This window comes from Citrus clementina, unplaced genomic scaffold, assembly GCF_000493195.1.
Source record: "Citrus clementina cultivar Clemenules unplaced genomic scaffold, Citrus_clementina_v1.0 scaffold_9, whole genome shotgun sequence".
NCBI classification, from domain to species: domain Eukaryota; kingdom Viridiplantae; phylum Streptophyta; class Magnoliopsida; order Sapindales; family Rutaceae; genus Citrus; species Citrus x clementina.
In genome coordinates, this window is record NW_006261964.1 from 17,916,028 (window position 1) to 17,938,103 (window position 22,076).

Below are 22,076 nucleotides of genomic sequence, written 5' to 3' on the forward strand. Positions count from 1 at the left end.
TCGTAGCAGTACCAGTACATAACTAATCATGCTTATTATTTTTTTCCCCATAGTTCTAACTTGTTATATTTCAAATGTATGTAGGCTCACATCCACCGACAAAAAATAAATGTGGTCTTCTGCAAGGTAAAGGTCTGGATTATATTGTTTGGTCGTCAGGTCAGATAGTGTTAACAATCTCTGCTGAACATAAAAAAAGAAATAAGACCTCTTTCATCTAAATTAGCCAATGAGTGTGGTAGTATTGTTCTTAACCATACTCCATTGAATGTTAAGTCTTGGAAACATATACCTTAGGTTGATGGAATGCAGTTATTCAAACTACTTTTGGTATATTTACTTCTTTTAATACAATTTCTAACTCAGTTCTCTATGTTCTTAATTTTTTATCAGTTTGATTTATTTTTAATTTCTCTAATACAGATAAAATTAACTTACACTTGGAGCAAGAGGATGTGGTTCTATGTGTAAATGATATCATGTTATCGCAATCATTGTTACAAACTGAAGTTGAAATACAATTAGTTTGAATCAGATCAGAAGGCACCTTTTATTGTTATAAGCTGAAGTTAAAATGCAATGAGTTTTCATTATTATAAGCTGAAGTTGAAATGCAATGAGTTTGAATACAATAAGTTTGAATCAGATCAGGAGACACCTCCATTTTCAGAGGTTTAAAAGTAGGAACAAGTCATCAGTGATGTCAAAGTGGGCCCATATCTACTGGCGTGGCTGATGATGTCTGCGGTTATGTGATAGCTAGAAGAGATGGGGCCATGAAGGACACATGGCCATTGGAATGCTTCAAAAAATCAAATTAAACGTGATCTCACTTGCAATTGGACCCAAGACCTCCATGTTAAGAATGAACAACGTTGCCACTATATCACAACTAAATTTTAATATGTAAAAAGTATTTTTAACTATAGCCTAAATTCCTTTAATTCTCTAATAACTACTAATTACAATTAATTATTAAACATAATTAAATAAAAGATATAAGTTAAAGAGTGATAAATATGATATAAATTATGCCCATCACAAAACACAAGAACCATATTTAAAAACAAATAAAAATAAAGAATTCATTGATTAGGGATTTGTAATTGCCATGAAATTGTTAGTATGATCAAATGCCATAAATGAAAAATGATAATTTCAAGTCTTATCAAATATATTTTCTAGTGTTAATCAACCTCTTCTCTTAAATATGTTACAATTTTACCCTTACTTTTTCTTTATTTTTACAATAATGTTTTTGCTACAATATTCTTTTTATTAATTAATTTATCTATTGAAAAAATTAATTATTTATTAGAAAATTAACTAATAAATATTAATCTAAAAGAACTACTATTTTATTTATAAAAAAAATTAATATCAGTTGACTTTAAGTACCATTTAATACCTTTACAACAGTCTTACTGGTTAATTATTTAGAAACAAATTAATTTAAAAAATTAATCTTAAAAGAAAAATAATGACAAAAAATTTATATAATTTTTTATTTACTTTTAATTCAGATATGATGAATTAACATTTTTTTTCTTTTCATTAATATTCCCAAGAATTTTAATGTAAAAGCAAAGAAAAAATAAGGATAAAAGTGTAACATAATTAATAATAAGGGTATCTTGAAGTATTTTTAAAAATATAAGATTAAACAACCACTTAACTTAAAATATAAGGACTAAACAAATTTTTAAACTTTTATATTTTTGGTATTTCAATATTAACATATCACAATCTTAGTTTTTAATCATATTCTGCGTTTTTCACCAAAATTTTACTAGATTAACAAATATAATAACAATTGATTCAACTAGATTAACAAATATCATGTAAAATCAAGAATTAAAATTGTATTGTTAGTAGAGATAACTATTAACATGTGTTGTTGAAAGATTAAATAATATTTATTCATATTTATTATGTATACATTTAAATTAATATATATTTTCAAGTTTAATTTTCTTTTATTAGTGATTTATAAAATATTTACCAATTAATTAAAAAAATCTAGCCATAAACTTATAAACTTATATATTATGTATACATCTAAATTAATATGTATATGTACAAGTTTAATTTTTATTTTGTTAGTGACTTATAAAATATTTATCAATGAATTAAAATAAAAATATATCTATAAATTTACATACTAGGTGCAACTTAAAAACTAAACTATTTTTTATTGAATAATTAATTATTTAACTTCTAATTTTAATCAATGGAGAAAAATATAGTATTTAATTTAAGAGTCAATAAACAGCCCATTACCAATGATGTAAAAATTGATATAATTGTAGTCCTCGAGTCAACCTACCATGTAGCGCTGTATCTCATACAGCGTTGGCATGCAACCGGTACAACCGGTTTTTAACCGGTTAATATAATAAAAATTACATTTTTATTTGTTTTTAATGTGAAAAAAATTATTAAAAATTAAAAAAAAAGAAGATAAAATTGTAATTAAATGAGGAAAAAACTTGTGATAATTTTAAATTTATAAATAGTACAAAAAAATATAAAAAACTATAAATATGTCACAAAATGGTTATATTCCTACTTATTTTGTCACATTCCAATATTTATAATATGTGTTTCAAGTTTACTTTTCAAATCCCTATTTTTCTTGATGATTTATCAAAATTTTGGTACATTGTTCCAACTCATTTTCCCACTAGTTTTTGGTTCTATATTTCTACTCATTTTAATAACTTCCAACATTTTAGGTGGGTATTTCAAGTTTATTTTTATATCTCTACAATCTGTTACATTTTATCTAGTTTTTGGTAAATTGTTCCGATTTATTTTTTCACCACTTTTTATTTCTATATTTCTACTATTTTTATTGAATTCTAATATTTTGGGTAAATATATCAAGTCTAGTTTTTAGATCCCTACTTCCCATTTGAATTTATTAAATTCTTGGTAAATTATTTCAACTTTTGGGTCAATTTCTTCAACTCTTGTTCCCACCACTTTTTAGTTCTATATTCCTACTCTTTTTATTGAATTCCAACATTTTGTTTGGATATTTCAAGTTCAATTTCTAAATTTCTAGATCTCTACTTTCCGTTAGAATTTATCAAATTCTTGGTAAGTTGTTTCAACGTATTTTTCCACCAGTTATTGGTTCTATATTTCCACTCTTTTCATTAAATTCCAAATTTCTAAGTTGATATTTCAATTTTATTTTTTATATCTCTATATCATGTTAGACTTTATCCAGTTATTACTAAGTTATTCCAACTTATTCCTCTACCACTTTTTTGTTCAATATTCCTGCTCTTGTTATTGAATTCTAATATTTTGGGTAAATATATTAAATTTACTTTTTAAATCCCTACTTCGCGTTTAAATTTATCAAATTCTTGGTAAGTTATTTCAATTTATGGGTTAACTTCTTCCACTCTTGTTTCCATCACTTTTTGGTTATGTATTCCAACTCTTTTCATTGAATTCTAACATTTTGCTTCGACATTTCAGGTTCATTTTTTAAATCTCGACTTATTGTTAAGCTTTATCATATTCTTGTTAAGTCCTTCAAACTTTTATGTTATGCTATTCAATTCTTGTTTCCACCATTTTTTGGTTATATATTTCTACTCTTTTTATTTAGTTCCAATATTTTTCATAAATGTTTCTAGTTTATTTTTTGATCCCACTTATTGTTGGATTTATCAGATTCTTAGTAACTCTTTCTGAATTTTAGGTTAAGTTTTTCAGCTCTTCTTTTCCACCACTTTTTGGTTTTATGTTCCTACTCTTTTCATTGAATTCTAACATTTTACGTTGATATTTCAAGTTCATTTTTTAGATCTTATTTCTTGTTGAAATTTATCAAATTATCGGTATGTACTTACAATTTTTGGGTTAAGCTCTTCAATTGTTGTTCCCACCACTTTTTGGTTTTATATTCCCACTCTTTTTATTGAATTCCAATATTTGGGTGAATGTCTCAACTTTATTTTTTGGTTCTCTACTTTTCATTAAAATTTATCAAATTTTTGTGCAGTCATTTCAACTTCTAGGTTGAGTGTTTCCACTCTTTTTCCTACTATTTATTGACTCTATATTCCTACTCTTTTAATTGAATTTCAACATTTTACATGGATATTTCAAGATTATTTTTTAAATTCCTACTTATTGTTCGACTTTATCATATTGTTGATAAGTTTTTTCAAATTTTAGATCAAGCTTTTCAACTCTTTTTTCCACCACTTTTTGGTTCTTTATTCTTACTTTTTTAATCAAATTTTAATATTTTATGTGGATGTTTCAAGTTTATTTTTAAGATCCTTATTCATTGTTGGAATTTATCATATTATTGGTAGATACTTACAACTTTTGGGTTAAACTCTTCAACTGTTATTACCACCACTTTTTGGTTATATATTTCTACTTATATTTACTTAATTCCAATATTTTGGGTTAATAATTCAAGTTCATTTTTAAGATCCCTACTTCTCATTGGAATTCATCACATTCTTTATAAGTTGTTCCGACTATTGGGTTAACTTATTCAACTCTTTTTTCCATGGTACTATATTCCTACTTTTTTTATTGAATTCCAACATTTGTGTAAATGTTACAAGTTCATTTTTCAGATCTCTACTTTTCATTGGAATTTATCAAATTTTTATCAAGTTATTCCAAATTTTAGGTTTTGCTCTTCCGCTCATTTTCCCACCATTTTTTGTTCTATATTCCCACTCTTTTTTTTAAATTCTAATATTTGAGTAAATTATTCAAGCTCATTTTTTATATTCCTACTTTTTGTTAAATTAATTCCCACTTTATTTCCCAAAAATTTTTTGTTACATATTCCTACTCTTTTAAGTGTATGCCAATAGAGTCATCATATAGTACGACGTTGTATGTAATATAGGTATTTCAACAATGAAAAAAAAACTTGAGCAACCGGTATTTTACTGGTTGTTCATCTAATAATTTTTAAAAATTTATTTTTAATGTAAAAAAAAAGTAAATTTATAAACAATTAACATTAAAAAGATTTTAGTGAGAAAAATATTTTTAATTTAAAAGAAAGTTAAAAAAGAGTAAAATAATCATGTTCCAATTCTTTTAGTTAAATATCAATATATTAGGTGGATGTTTCAAATTAATTTCACATGTCCCAAATTTTTGTTAAACTTTCTCAATAATTGGTTTCTCTTTTTCCACTTCTCAATCTACTAGTTTTTTGTATAATATTCCTACTAAATTTGTTTAATACAAATATTTTAAGTTAGATTCCAAGTAAATTCATTTCTCGTTGAATAAATTCTTAAATTTGGTTATACTTTCTCCCTTTTTGGTTTATTTGTTTCAATTATTATTCCACTAGTTTTCCATTCAATATTGCAATTAACTTGGTAAGATTTCATTTATTTAAGTTAAATACCGAAATAAATATTTTTTGGTAAAATTAGTTCCTAATTTTGGTTAAGTTGTTTCATATATTAGGTTCACATGTTTCAAATTATTAGTCCACTAGTTTTGTGTTAGTTATTCCAACTAAGTTCGTTTAATACTAATATTTTGGATTAGATTCCAAGTAATTTTCATTTCCCATTGGATGAGTTCCTAATTTTCGTTATATTTTCTCGCTTATTGGTTCAAATGTTTCGTTTACTATTCCTCTAGTTTTGTGTTGAATATTCCCATTAACTTCGACAGATTCCAATTATTTGGGTTAAGTACAAATTTTATTTTTCGTAATTTTATATTTGGTTGAATAAGTTCCTAAATGTGGTTACACTTTCTCCCTTGTAAGTTTATATGTTTCAATTATTATTCCATTAGTTTTGCGTTCAATATTCCAATTAACTTGGTAAGATTTCATTTATTTGGGTTGAATACCGAAATAAATATTTTTTGGTTAAATTAGTTCCTAATTTAGGTTAAGTTTTTTCATATTTAGGTTCACATGTTTTAACCAAATATATCTACTAGTTTAAAACAAAATTCCTACTAAGTTCATTCAATACCAATATTTTGAGTTATTTTCCAAGTAATTTTCATTTCCCGTTGGATGAGTTCCTAATTTTCGTTAGATTTTCTCGCTTCTTGGTTTAAATGTTTCGTCTAATTATTCCTCTAGTTTTATGTTGAATATTCCCATTAACTTGAACAGATTTTAATTATTTGGGTTAAGTACCAAATTTGTTTTCATAATTTTATTTTTGGTTGAATAAGTTCCTAAATTTGGTTACATTTTCTCTCTTGTGGGTTTATTTGTTTCAATTATTATTCCACTAGTTTTGAGTTTAGTATTCCAATTAACTTGATAAGATTTCATTTATTGGGGTTAAATACCAAATTTGTGTGTGTTACAAAAAACAATAATATTAATAAGGTGAATTATGTTTGACCCCTTACTATTTTTGTAAATATCAACTTACCATATAATATTGAAAAATCTTTATTGCAACCCTTAATCTTTTCCAATATTTTGGGTCCATAATCTAAGTCTCTCTTTTTTTTTTTTATCTATTTTCATTATTTCATGAGATCTATTGAACTTATTGTATATATAATTGAGCTTTTAGTTTTTATCCAAATTTAGTCTCATTTAATTATTTTAATTGATTATTTTTAGTTATCATTAAAATGAATTAATGCATTTATTTTCCTCTTTCTCTTTACTTTTTAAAATAATTTCTTTAATTTTTGAAAACTTTGACAGTAAATAAAAAATAATCTTTAAACTTACAAAAATTAAAAATTTATTAATCTATTTGTGTTGAAGTTTTTTTTTTCATTTTGCGATCAATTGACTTCATGAGATTTCTTAAACTTAAATTTATTTATACTTAACTTCTAATCTTTATAAACGTTATGCCCATTTTGACATTCAATTAATTATATTTGTTTATTTTAACTCACAAAATTGAAGCTTACTCAGTCTATTTGTGTTGAAACTTATTTATTTTATTTTTAGGATAGCTCATTTTATCATTTCAATTAACCTAATCATTTATATTTTAAAAAAATTTCATCAAAAAATTTTAATTCATATAAAGCTTTTACCACTCTATTTTCTTTTCAAAATAGTTTATTTAGTTTCTCATGACTTCAACAAAAAATTTATGTTATTATAAGTATTATTATTATTTTATTTGTATTTCTTCTACTATTATTATTTATTTATAATGTTACTAAAATTATTATTATTACTACCATGTCTCATGAGATTTATAGTAGAATATAATAAGAATGTATATGTTTATGTCCGACACTGTTTTTATACCCTGTTAGATTATTAAGATATTCTTAAAACATTTTGATTATACAATTGATTTCTACAAGTTACAAAACCTAAGGCGTTGAAATATTATTTTTTAGTTAAACCATTATTCATTACTCTAGGAGATCTGATCATGAATTTGATCACCTATATTAGACATTTTGGCCTTTGTTCACATTTATACTCATTTATCATTTAAATAATTATAATTTTTTTAACAAAAAATTAAAACATTCTTAATTTATTTATGTTGAATTATCTTTTTCCTTTTCTTTTCTGGGCTCAGTTGACTTCATTAGATTTTTTGAACTTGAATTTATTTATAGTTAACTTTTGATCTTTAAAAACATTTTGCCCATTTTATCATTCAATTAAATATGTTTATTTATCTTTGAACTAAAATAAATCAAGAATTAAAATTGTTTCAATTCAAATTAAATTTTTACCTCTCTATTTTCTTTTCAAATTAATTTTCTGAATTTCTCATTAGTGTAACCAAAAACTTATGTCATTGATTATAAATATTATATTATACTTAAATTTTTATCACTATTATTATTTACTTTTTTACTCTTACTACAATCATTATTGCGATCCTACCTCATGAGATTTGTAAATATTTTATTTTTAAAATGAGTATCCTTCTTTTTCGTTTTAAGTGTGCATATCATTTTCAATTTATAAAATACGTTCTTTAATTTTCAAGACTTAGCTAACATAATTTTTAAAAGTTTATTTTAGCCACTGCGACATTATGAAAATCTACACTACAGTAACAACCAACATTTTTTAACAAGCTTTGCATGTTTAATTAACTTATCTTTTTCAAATGGTCCTTTATTCTTAAATTTGTTGGCATTTAGTTACAAATAAAATTATAATGTCCTATTATTTTATCCAATATACTTAAAAATTAATGAAATAAAAAATTCTAATACAAGACTTTCACTTAAGCAGTTAATGACTATAGTGAACCGATACGTGGGCTACTAAAAAGTTAAAATTGCAGAGGAAGAAGAGCGTAAAACCACTTCTATTGAGAAATGAGCAAAACTATGTTGCAACCCAGCCATTGAATCTATAATTGTATCAGTTGTATTAGCTAGATTTAATGGCTGAAAGCAACAGTGGTACCGTACTACTGTTGCAACATAACTGGACTCTTGAGAAATTATTTTACAAACTCGAGAAAATAACTCTTTAAAAACTTTTAACATCAATAAACTAATACAAAGTTAAATCAATTTATAACTTTTAACATCATTAATTTTGATCATAGAAAATTAAACTTCAGATGCTGCTGCTAGTTGGAGATTTAGATTTCATGGGCCTCTGCATAAAAAAAACCAAATGATTTTAGAAAAAAGGGCTGCGAAAAAAAAAACAATATTCAAATTTCAAATGCATGATCTAAATTCTTAGACAAGATCAGTCATTTATTGTATTAATAGAAAAATTGAAACTTAAAAATAAAATAAACACATAGCTACATTCTAATTTTAACAACATATTTTTTGATGAATTTTTTAACAGCAATATTCAGAATATAAACAATATTTTCAAATGGCATACTCATTCTTTGTAACTTTTATGTTTACATTTAACGACAAATTGATCATGGCGATAAAGAGAGGAGAATACCTCCAAACAAACAAGAATAAAATTTCAGCACTAATGATTCATGATTGCATGAATAATATAAATTATGAAATAGCATCTGTATGAAAAACTCACAAAACGCAATAGAAACTAAGCACCTAAAAATAACTAGCAAAAATTTGTAAGCATATAGATTCATTCACGAGTAAAATGAATCCAAAATACAACCTTGTTTATTTGTTTATTATAGTTTCGACAATTCTTATAATTTATCAGCATACCCAGACACTGTTCAAGTAGCCAAAATACTTTAAAATGACCAGATTACTAATTACCAAAGCATTTGAAATGTAGGAATATCAATACAACAATAGTTGAAAAAACCAAAAAAAAAAAAAAAGGCAACTCAAATCAAGGAATTTGTAACAAACCAGTCTATTACCAGAATCAATAAGCCATCTAGCTAAAGTACAAAAATAAACCACACCTAGAAAGCAAACAAAGCCATTCAATATTTTTGGGAAGATGTCTGTTTTGCTGTCTTGTATCACTTTTTGTACTTCCTCCAAGATATTCCATGAACCAGAAACACAATTTTCCAATTCAGTATCCATCACTACATCACTTCATGGGCTTATTCCCATCAATATAACCTAAACATTTCACCATTACGAACTTATCATTCTAGAAGCAATGAGACCATTAACAGACTCTTAACTTTCACTTTGCATACAAGTTCCCTTACCCATGTAGTCATTCTCAATATGTGCACGTACCCATCCCCACTTTTTCTGGTTTTAAGAAGCCTTACCAAGTTTTCACAGCTTGAGCAAGTTGTCATTTTTTCATTCTAAGACAATAAATATAACATGAAGATAAAACTCTTTTTTCATAGCTAAATGATAAATTTTAATACAATCAGAGACATAACTATGTCAACCAGCTCTGAATTCGCACCTTGTACAATGTCATTGTTCAATTCAATTAGCCTTTATCCTCTTCTTCACATCCAATCTCACTGCAAAATCAACAAAAATTATAGAACCTCAACATCTACAATTTTAGAATCCCTTCCCCATAAACAATGTTAACATCCTCAGTATTTTGTGCAAAAAAAAATGATCAAACAATGTCCTTATCACCTTCATTTTACCCAATTCAATCATAATTTAATTCAAGTCAATCGATAATTAAGTAAATCCCTAATTGAATTGAGAGAAGAGCCAAAAAGGCAAGACTTATCATATTCGTACAATAGTTTACTTTTTCTTTTCAAGTTGGAATAGTTGTAAGATTCAATATGAAATCAGAATACAATCAAACTCAGCATCATAAAAATTCTTGAAAAAAAATAGAATTCAATAGCATGATTGAATTAAGGACCAATATTAGAAGTATTAGAGCTTTTAACATCTGAAATATGCAATTTGATTAAATTCAAAATTGCAATCCATAGAAAGCAACGGCAAAAGTTGAAGCTGCAGTAAGCTTATAAATAAATAAAAACGAGGCAAATGATGAGCGAGAAAAAGAAGATATAAAATGTGCTTTCAGTGACTAATCATATTATTTTATCTGTTATTTGAATGACACATAGATACTTACATATTCATCATTTAAAAAAATTAAAAAATAATTCCAATTTAAATTCTACTCACATCCGGATGTATGTTCTTACAATCAGACTGAGTAGATGATGAATGGAGATCATAATCTCTATAGAAAGAATATGGAGCTTCAAAGCACTTGGGTTGTTTCACATTACTCCCTTCAACCTTGGGAGAATTTGAAATGACATCAGGAGAAGTTGTTTTAGCTGGTAGAGATAATTGAAGATGAGGATGTTTCCCTTGGCCTTGCGACATTCTCTCCTTATTGAAAAGGGGCTTACTTGCTCCTCCAACCAACAATTTTTTCAAAGTAATAAGATTTTAGAAAATACCCATAATCAATTGTAAACTCAAAGCTCTGTACTTAATCCATCAACATACAGAGCAAGGACTCAAAGCCCTATACTTAGTCCATCAAAATACAGAGCAAGGATATAAGAAAAGAAAAGACAAATATGCCATAAAAAGAGATTCCCAATATTCCAAATTAATTAGAGACTAAGAACTATGGCCAATGAGCATAAAACTGGCAGTAATGACATTTGATAAACATTTCCAAGGCATTACCCAAGTGATATTAGCAAAAGTAAATCTTAATAAAACATTTCTAAAGAGAGAGTCAAATACAATGGCAATAATATCCCCTCACCACTCATTTTGCTGGATCAAACATAAAACCAAGAATTATATAAAGAAAAAAAATAAAAAAATAAACACAGAAACAATATGCACTGCTGCTCGATCAAAAAACAAAAACCAAAAGTAAAACAAGTAGGTAACAGGATATGGTCACTTGTCTGTTACGATGAGAATAATGACTGTCAGGCGCGTAGATCTTCCTGAAAAGCCTCCCCTCATATTCTGATGACTCATAGACCCTAAGCAACGAAAGAGTATGGAAAGAAAGATAGGGCTTAGATTATTATTATTTTTTAATTTTTTAAAACTAAAATAACTTTTCAGTCACACAGTTTGAAAAGCCAGACTCTAGGAAATCACAATTCAAGAAACATTGACAATTAAACAAAATCCATACCTCATCCAAGGTTTTTGGATCAAAGACCAAATCATGTGGTATCCTAGTTTGTGATCTAAAGGCATATAAACTAGCTCAAATTGGTGGTGTAAACAAGTAACCAAAGGAATCAATCAAAGAAACCAGCTGTGTAAAACAATTTCAATTTAAAAAAATCAGTGACATTTAACTGAAATTTCATCACCAATTTATCCAATTAGATAAAAAGAAATTTAAAAATTTATATAAACATGCAAGTATTTGTCAAATTAAGGAACGAAGAGAGAGGATTTACTGTGAATCTGCTGCAAGAATCTACTTGGATGACCGTTATGTCAAGATCTTCTTTTGTGAAAAGAACTGCACCACTCATTACTCAAATGTCTACAGCCCAAAAGCTTCATTTCACGTCACCATACCACCATCCGATTACAATTACATGCCAAATATTTATATATTAACATTTAGAGTAAAAATTAAAAGCAAACAGGAAAAGGGTGTTGAATGAAGACTCACCGCAACCCAATAGAATTGAGTTAACCAAGACCAAAAGAACACAGATGAATGCATACTTGTTGAGCCCTTTCTTTTGACTTTTGACGACTCGTAGCTACTTCTACATTTTGAGGATTATCGGGTCCTCCTGCTCCAACGGTCTCTGTTTTCGGCTCCAATCAACCTGGTAGCTATGCTTGCCATGGTCAATATGACAGCAGTTTAGTCGTGTTGGAATAGCGATGGCAGCTCGGCTGGTGGCCGGTGAGGCTTTGAGTGCGTGAGGACTGAGATGTTGTGAGAGCAGCTAGGGTTTCTAAAGAAATAGTAGAATATGAAGTATTTATAGTTTAGGGGAAAAATTATAAAAATTCAATTTGATACATATTAAAAATAGAATAAAATTTGTTAAATATTTCATTTTGGCGCTAAATTTACCCGCGTGAAAAATAATTCATTCGCTTATATTATTAGAAAAAAAAAACATGATTTTTAAAAAATTTTATATCAATTTTTAACCCCTTACCTCCCAAAATTGAAACTTAGGTAGCCAATTAAAATAAAGCAATTTAAAATTACTTAGCTACACCCTTGGGTCCTAAACTAATTTGGTATTATTATATTAATACTTTACAATAATGATAAGATCCCAATATTTATAACCTAACTAGAAAATAGAACCGTGTTTTACACGGTTTTGAAAAAAGAATTTAGTATTATCCTTTTTTCTTACTTTACATTTGATGAAACTGATAAAAAATATAAATTGATTTTTTTTTAAGATGAGACAGCCTTACAAAAAACAAAAAAAAAAACTATTAGCCAGCAATATAAATAAAGAAGCAACGCAAATTTAAGAATAAAATGAGAGAATATATTATAAAGTGCTTTTATTCATTCCAATTGTATGTGTACAAAACAAAAAGATGAGCTCTCCTTTTATAGTTACATAATCACTCCATGAAATTAATGAGAAATTATGGATCATAATTTCTTGTGAGATAGTGAGAGTTATAGGGAAACTAAAGGTTGCTAATAGAAGATAGTGGGAAGACTAAGAGATATATGTTATGAACATCTACATTTATTTTAATAAATTCATAATACTCCCCCTTGGATGTTCATTACAAAGTATATGCCTCATTAAAACTTTTACATAATTGTTATTGTGTAATAACAATCAAATTAATTGTGAGAAGATGAAAAGCTAAATCTAAAAAAAAAATTCTTTATTTATTAGATAATAGAGAATATACAAAGATGAGAAATGGTGATGTCACATCACCTCCTCAAGTCCCAACTTTATATATATATATATATATATATATATATATATATATATATATATATTTGTATTCTAAGTACATATGTCACTCATTTACTTATTACCCTTTAGATCTTTTTTTGACCAATTATATCCAAATGAAATATATTTTAGTCACTATTCAAAGGGCATAATTGTCCAAAAAGATGTGTATGCGATCATTATGAGATTAAGATGGACTTTTTATGATCATTTTGCTAAACCATGGTTTTGTTGTTGACATTTTCCCTAACATTTACCATACAATGGGAATATGAACTGTAATTATTACTAATAATATTACTAAACCCTAATGGGTGAGTTAAACTCATGTATGACTCTAAACATCTCCTTTATTATTATTATTATTATTATTATTATTATTATTATTATTATTATTATTATTATTATTATTATTATTATAAGAACAATGTCATATATATATACATATTCTGATAATAAGTATCGTAATTAAGTTTAGTTTAATCAAATTAAAATTGGCTAACAATTATGGCTATTAACAACATAATAAAGCTTAATGTTATAAGGTCATTAATCACAATACCACTAATAGCAATAAATAAAAAATTAACAGTACATATGTAATTGTCCATTTTAAGTATTTATAGAAATTGTTGTGACTTGAAAATAGTGAATAAATATAACCATAAAAGATAAAGGAATAAATAAAGTAATTAATTTCATATATATATTCACATGAATTAATTTGCACAAGAGGTTGTTTGTGAGTATTATTTAAACTTATAGAATATTAGAAACATTATATTTGTCTAAGATACAAATATTTCGTTATAGGGTATATAATAACATAATAATATTAGCAACTATCATTAATAAAAAATAATAATAAAATATTTTACATTTAATTATAATGGACTATCACCAAGATAATTGTTTCATAATTATCCAATAGTTGGATAAAAACTATCTTTCGATTGGTAGGTAGATATTTGAGTCATTTTGTGTATTATAGGATTGATTGTTCCAATTATTTGAAAATAAATATGATTAATTATGGATCTAGATATTCAAACTACACTATACTATAAAAAAATTAATAAAATATTATGATAATTTTTTACGTAAAATATAGTTAAATTTATAATGTAATATTAAAATAATTTAATTAGTTACAATCAATTTTATTAACTGATACTTAAATCTTATTCCCAGTAGTATAGGAGTCTCACATTTTAAGTATATTTTCATGTTATTAAAAAAATAGAAAAGTATATTTTCATGCAAAGTTGAGGGGGTCTTCGGTAGCTTTTTAGTTTGATTTGATTAGTTTGATATTTGCTTGAAATAAAGGTAGATCTATGATAATTACCTTTAGTATTTTCCTTCATATTTCCTTGTACAACCGTTACTTTAGGTGGCCAGTTGTATTCACAAATAAAAAATTAATAAAAAGCGGCTGTATGAGATACAGCTGCTGTATTATAAGCGGACCCGTAGTCCTCAGTTCAGCGCACGTATGGATAGAAAGCATGTTTTGGATTTTGTAACCCTCCCAGTCGCAGTCCCCAATCTTTGCCGATCCAATCCCTCTTTCCCGCCGCATACCAGTTAACTGGTACGCCCTTTTTTCGACGCTGTAAATAGGAATTGTTATTGAATAGCAGCAGCTAGGGTTTGCATAATACCAATTTGGTGGCTTACCTTTTTTTTTTTTCTTTCAAAGTTTATTCAATTGATTTTAGGTTTTCTATCTGCAATTGAATGGGGGACCGAAATACCGCTGCTTCCAAAGCAATATGGCTGAAACAAGCCGAAGAAGCAAAGCTCAAGAGCGAGGCTGAAAAAGATGCGGCTGCGAAAGCTGCTTTCGAGGCCACATTCAAAGGCTTAACCAACAAAGCTAATGAAAAGCAAGCAGCTGTTGCTTCTGATAGCGATTCTGAAGAAGATTGGGAGGAGGATTTGAGCAACAAGCCCATCGGACCTGTGGACCCATCCAAAAGCACTGCTGCTGGTGCGGGGATTGCTGGTGGCAATGCTGGTGCTGCTTCTACCTTTATGGTTGTCACTAAGGACTCAGATGGCCGCAAGGTGCCACATGGTGGTGCTGAAATTAAGGTTAAAGTTGCACCTGGTGTCGGTGTCGGTGGTTCGGAGCAGGAGGGTATTGTTAAGGACATGAATGATGGTACTTATACTGTCACATACGTTGTTCCTAAAAGGGGTAATTATATGCTTAGTATTGAGTGCAACGGTAAGCCCATTATGGGCAGTCCTTTTCCAGTGTTCTTCAGTGCAGGTTCTAATTCTACTGGAGGAGGACTATTGGGTATGGCTCCAAATTTAGTTAACCAAACAATGCCCAACATGCCCAATTATTCGGCTTCTGTCTCTGGAGCATTTCCGGGGTTGCTTGGAATGATTCCAGGAGTTGTTTCTGGAGCATCTGGTGGTGCCATTTTGCCTGGAATGGGAGCATCACTTGGGGAAGTTTGTCGAGAGTATCTGAATGGTCGATGTGCCAAAACTGATTGTAAGTTGAATCATCCGCCTCATAACTTGTTGATGACTGCTTTAGCTGCCACCACAACTATGGGAACTCTCAGTCAGGTGCCCATGGCTCCTTCTGCTGCTGCAATGGCTGCTGCTCAGGCTATTGTTGCTGCTCAAGCTCTTCAAGCACATGCTGCTCAGGTTCAAGCGCAACAGTCTGCCAAAGACTTATCTGGTATTCACATTTAATTCTCTCTCTCTTTCTTAACTTGCATTGTCTTCTTTAATAAACTTTTCCTTTTCAGGTTCTCCTGACAAGGCTGGGAAGGCTGATGCATTAAAGAAAACTCTACAAGTTAGCAATCTTAGCCCACTTCTAACAGTGGAACAGCTGAAGCAACTTTTTAGTTTTTGTGGAACTGTTGTTGAATGCACCATCACTGATTCAAAGCATTTTGCTTACATAGAATACTCAAAACCTGAAGAAGCAACAGCTGCTTTGGCATTAAACAATATGGATGTTGGGGGTCGGCCGCTCAATGTTGAGATGGCTAAATCGTTTCCACAAAAACCATCTCATTTGAATTCGTCACTTGCTGGTTCTTCTCTGCCTATGATGATGCAGCAAGCCGTTGCTATGCAACAGATGCAATTCCAACAGGCTTTGCTTATGCAACAAACTCTGACTGCTCAGCAGGCAGCTAATAGAGCCGCATCTATGAAATCTGCCACAGAGTTAGCAGCAGCCAGAGCTGCTGAGATAAGTAAGAAGTTAAAAGCAGATGGTCTTGTGGATGAAGACAAGGAAACTAAACAAAAATCTAGGTACATAACTTGTCAGTATTTAATAGTTTACATTTTATGCTTTTTGCTGATGACTTTGCTTTTACCTTCATCCTAATTTGAGAAAGTTTATTGTTACTTTATATCTTGAGTTTATTTTATGGTTCATTCTAATTTTTTGTTGTGAATTGCCATGTCTGATGATCACCAGTCTTTAACATGAACAGAAAGACATTCTATCATTTATTTATGTTCTGCATGTGGGTTCAGTTTTATATCTTTAGAAGTTTATTGCCTTATCCATTTGTCTGAAATACAGTACATTAAAAAATATGTATGTAAGAACATTATTTCTGATATCCAAGGTTAGAACTGCCGTCCTGAGAGTCTTATGTCATTGTTTTATGTTTTAATTTGGGTGAAGGTCAATGCAATACATCTATTATTGCTAGATAGGTATTAGTTCTATACCTTTGTTAATGTATCAGTTCTGAGAAACTTAGTGACAATAACACAAAGACAAACTAATTGTAGGACTTATATAGATGAAGTTTATTCATATAATTTTGAGGATTAAAAGAAACTTGTTTGCATTCTGGCGGCAATCAGAAATAGACTATGTATTGACTACTCTGTAATTGTTCTTTTTATCACGGAAGGAAATGGAGACAGTTTCTGCAACTGGTGTTATATTTTGCTCTTCGTTTTTTTGGTCAGTAGTGCATAGATGATATGGATATTTGGTCATGAACAATAGGTGGTTGATTTGTACTTTCTGTGCATAGTGTATATTTTCCTTGTGTGATTCAGTGCTTTTTTTCCTGAAATGTATGTTTACTGTCAAGGTGCCAAGGCTGATGGGAGTTTCTCTATGCGATTGTATTCTTTTAAGATTTTCTGTGCTTATCAAATATTATTTGTTGCTCAACTTAAAACATGTTAGTCTTGGAAGCTATTCAGATTTTGCTGGATAGATCAAATACTGGTTCATATTTGTGATATTTTAACTGATTACTTTGTTCTGCAGGTCACCTTCAACCTCTCGTGCAAGGTCAAGATCCAAGTCAAGATCACCAGTTCATTATCAACGAACCTATCGTGCAAGGTCAAGATCCAAGTCAAGGTCACCCGTGAGTTTTCATCGTAGAAGGAGGTCCCGCTCTTTCTCGCCTCCATACCGCCATCGAAGAGGTCATAGGTCCAGATCACCGCTAAGATCACGCCACTATTCAAAATATGATAATGAGAGGCTTTCAACCAGAGACACCAGGGACGGTGCCGACAGATCTAGGAGGGAGTCAGATATATCACATCACTCGCCTGTTCCAAGGAGAAGAAAGAGTAGGAGTGTGAGTCCTCATAGTAGAAAATCATATCGTTCTGATTCAGGCTCACCGAAACATCGCCAAGAGAGCTCTGCAAGGAAATCATCTCGTGCACATTCAAAATCACCTAAGCGTCACAGAGGCAATCGGAATTCCCCCAGGAATGATGATGCCAAACCAAAATACAGACACCGTTCTCGGTCAAAATCTATGGAAAGACATGACGAAGAAAAGGATGAAGCCCGAGATGGAAAATCACAGCATCGTGAAAGAAAGCGTTCCAGGTCATTGTCCAGGGAAGATGAGCATCATGGAAAGAGGCAGGTCACCAGCAGGAAATGTTGATGAAAATAAATCAAAACTCAGGGGGCGGTTTAGGTCAGTATCTGCTCTAGATAAATATAAATCCAGTGAGATAGCAGATGACAGTAGAGATGACAGATTAAGAAATCGTCATAAGAGGCGGTCCCGGTCTAAATCTGTTGAAGGTAAAATGGGAGGTGGAAGTAGGGATAAGAAACCAAAGCATCATGATAGGAGGCGCTCCGGGTCAATATCTGCAGATGGTAAGCATCACAGAGGAAGCAGGTCTCCAAGAGGTTTGGATGAATCTAGAACAAAACTTGGAAGGCGTTCCAGGTCAAAGTCAATCGAAAGAAAGCTTTATCGTAATAGAGGACGATCAAGATCAGCAGATGGTAGGCGTCGCAAAAGTATGTTGTCACCTGCAAATTTGGACAGAAGTGAATCAAACCGCAGAAGGCACTCAGCCTCACAATCTAAGGATCATGCAAATAGTGAAAGTGCGGAAACAAGAGATTATAAATCAATGCATCATCCACACAATTGGGACAAAACAGAAGGCGAACTGAATGCCAGTTTGAAGGATCCAACTGTAATGGAGGATGATGGGTTTCTGTCTTCAAAGCATAAGAATTATGACTTGAAGAAGTCAATGGAAAATGTATCAGCACATGATAATCATGGTATCAAAAGCACAGATCACCTGATGCTTAACAGTGATGACGTAAATTTAGTGTCACAGAGTAATGCGTTTCCTTCAATGTAGAATGACTGAGAAATTGGGAAACACACAATACTGAGCATCTGGAGTTTTCCTGAATGGTAATATCAATGATGTGGTCAAAATATTAAAAAAGAAAAAAACTGTTCTTTTCTGTTGTCATTGACAAGTACTGATTGCTAACATTTAAAATTTGTTGTGTACAGGGAAAAAATATCAAAATGATTGTGAACAGTCAAGCCCAGCTGATAATATGGTCGGAATTATTGATTCATGTAATCTGTCAATTATGATGTAAAGTTCAGCCTGAGGAAAACAGGTTCTCAGTCTTCCGGAGGTTAAAGGCTTGCAAGAGAAGTTCCACTCCCAATGCATAAGATATTAACTAAACTACTGATTTATAATTTATCGGATAATGGGTCTGCATGTGAACAAAGACTATTTACAATTGGAGATGTTGAATCATCAATGTCTCATTAAAGCTCTGGAGCTTACTCTTTAGAAATTGGATTTCTTGGCAAATGGACGGTTATCTTAGAAGACAGTTTACTTTCTTTGGTGCTGCGAGATTTCTTCTGGTTGTTGGCTGTTCATAAATATATGCACTTTCTGTTTATCTCTTGCAGGTCTTTGTGGAACGGGTTGGGATTCGAGTCTTCAGCTGATCTCAATTTGATAAGTATTTCAAGAAGTGTTTTGCTTTCAGATAGCATTGTCTGTGCAACGTTTGTAGCAAGCATCTATTACTGCAGATGTATGTTTTGATTTTTTACTTTGTTGCTGCATATTGAACTTTTGTTTAAAGTGTTTATTTGAAGGATTCTTGGAGTTCTAATTTTCCCCCTCAATTTTATTCATTCTTCTTTTGGTTTTATTTTTTATTTTATTTTAAAATAAATCAGTACATTAATGAAGTCATAGGTTCTTGATAGAGGATAGGTATTGGATTTCTTCAACAAGCGCAGGTCATTCTATTAAACGCAAGCTTTTGTATGGATGCATTAGTATCCATGTACACAATAAGTACATTTGTTATCTAGGAAAATTCTTAGCTTATACTTTCTAATACCTGGGGTTTTGTTGGCTTTCGTGTCTACCTTCCTTGGTAGATTGCTTATGCTCTTTTTGCTTCTACTGTTTAAGTGGAAATTTTTACTGTATCTGGTGGTAGGCTTTTCTTTCTCTTCTCTTCCATGTGTTTATCCTCTTCCATTTTCATTTGATACTGTAGTGGGTTTTATATTCGGAGTGATGAAACACAAAATAGTTAAAAATATCCCAAATATATTGTAGGTTGAGGTAGGTTTGGAACAATGGATTTTAGTGGTTTGAACAACGGTATGAAGTCAGAATATGATAATTCACATCAGGGAGCCCAAACAATTAGCTCTGTATTTGAGACTTCATAGTCTTCTGTGAGGGATGATTGGCATAAGCTATAAAATAGATTTTAGCATAATGTTTTCCGATACTTTTACTATGTAACAGTGCCATAATTATAGTGTATCTTACTCTTTTCCCCTTCTCTCTTTTCTGTTTTGTTTTCTTTTTTTCCTTTTTTATTTTATTTTTCCCTTCCCAAGGAATTCTCTTGATTAGGCAAAGCTTCTTTCACGTTGAGTGAGATCAGATGTGGATGGGATCAGTAGCGTCACTGTTGCATCATGTTGAGTATGAGCAGATTGGCTGACTCAAAATACTTAAATTCATGGTGTGCAATTATTGGTTTACAGGTAATTTTTCATGACATCTGTAGACCGAGATTTGTTTCTTGATTACAGCTTTTAGTTATGTTACCTGTTGAATCATGGCACGTGATTGCACAAGAAAGTTAAAAACAGGGAAAAGTATCTATAGAATTTGTCATTTTTAAGATTGTAGTAATAATCAGAGTCAATTATATACTTTCAAAGTCATGCATTAGTTGTGATGTAATTGATAACATAATTATAATCAAGTATTTACTTCTTTAAGTGGGATAAGTTCAAATATAGGCGTTATACATGTTTGATTACTCTTAGCCAGAGGTGGAACTCTTAAGAGACAGAGAAGGACTTTGGCCTTTGCAAAATTTTGAATTATTATTTTTTTTATTTTCCTTATGAGCATGTATTTTATAAGAAGTAAGAACACATTGTTTTTATCCTTTTCATTAAACGAAAATGGTACTTTCTTCACGGACTCATTCTCCCTCTGGTACATTTCCTATGTCTAATATTCTTATTCTGTTAAGCACTGCCATTTTTCCCGTATAATTGAATAGCGTGGCCTGGGGTTAATACCCAAAGGCGGGAAAAAAAGGGTATGGTATTGTAAAAAGGAAAACCTTTTGTGACTCGTGATTTCATGCTTTGGTGTTAACAAATTAAGTTGAGTACTTTTTTGTCCGGATAAATAGCATCTGATGTACGGTTCTGTTGTTGGTAATTGTGGTAAAATAATCTGGGTGGATTTCAGGTCTACATACTTTATACATTACAGTATATTTTTGAAACCCAGAAAATCTCTACTGGTCTACATACTTTAAACATTACAGTATACTTTTGAAACCCTGAAATCCCTGCTGCAGGTACATTATTAACTAGAGTATTTCAAAAATTTGCTGTTAAATGCCACTGCTTTGGCTTATGTGATTTCTTGCTTGAGCTAATATCCTGTGAGACCCACTTTTGAATTTTCTTTTTTGACATTGAGGCGTGTTTCTTAATATGATGAGCCAACTTGATTGTTGTAATAGTACATGGATCTGTTGGTATTGGTGAAAATTGTCCTCTCATGCCTTTTAGAAGATCGCGTGCCCTTATCAACCAGCAGAACCATGAAAATAGTCATGTCAAGAAGCCCAATGCATGTACGTGGATTTCTCTTTTTAAGAGGTTTTTCTTTCTTTATTTATTTATTTTAAAAAAAAAAAGGCTTGACCCCTGAATGAATTGCTGAAGTACTTTAGTTGTCCTTGAATGGAAATATTGCTTCATTTAGTTGGTATCCATCTAAAACAAGGTGTTGTCTTCCTGTTCCATTCATTCTTTTTCACTTCTTTGAAAAAGCTATGTGGAAATGATGGTTTGGAGAGTTTGCCTTCAAGCTCAACTAGTGGACTTAATTGGTTTTGTATAGGGATGGCAATGGAGCAGATATGGGTTAAATCTACCATGCTCCAGATTCAGATCCATAATAAAAATCAAGATC

General features: G+C 30.1%; 1 protein-coding gene across 1 annotated transcript; it reads left to right on the forward strand.

Annotated features, from left to right (window-relative positions):
• Positions 1-14,718: 14,718 nt before the first annotated feature.
• On the forward strand, positions 14,719-21,061 carry LOC18031230 (serine/arginine repetitive matrix protein 1). Its single transcript, XM_006421004.2, is given in 6 exon segments — positions 14,719-14,874; positions 14,983-15,987; positions 16,058-16,577; positions 17,563-18,178; positions 18,180-18,985; positions 19,091-21,061. Coding segments are annotated over 4 exon segments (2,853 nt in total). The 5' UTR covers positions 14,719-14,874; positions 14,983-15,020; the 3' UTR covers positions 18,930-18,985; positions 19,091-21,061.
• The last annotated feature ends 1,015 nt before the right edge of the window (positions 21,062-22,076 follow it).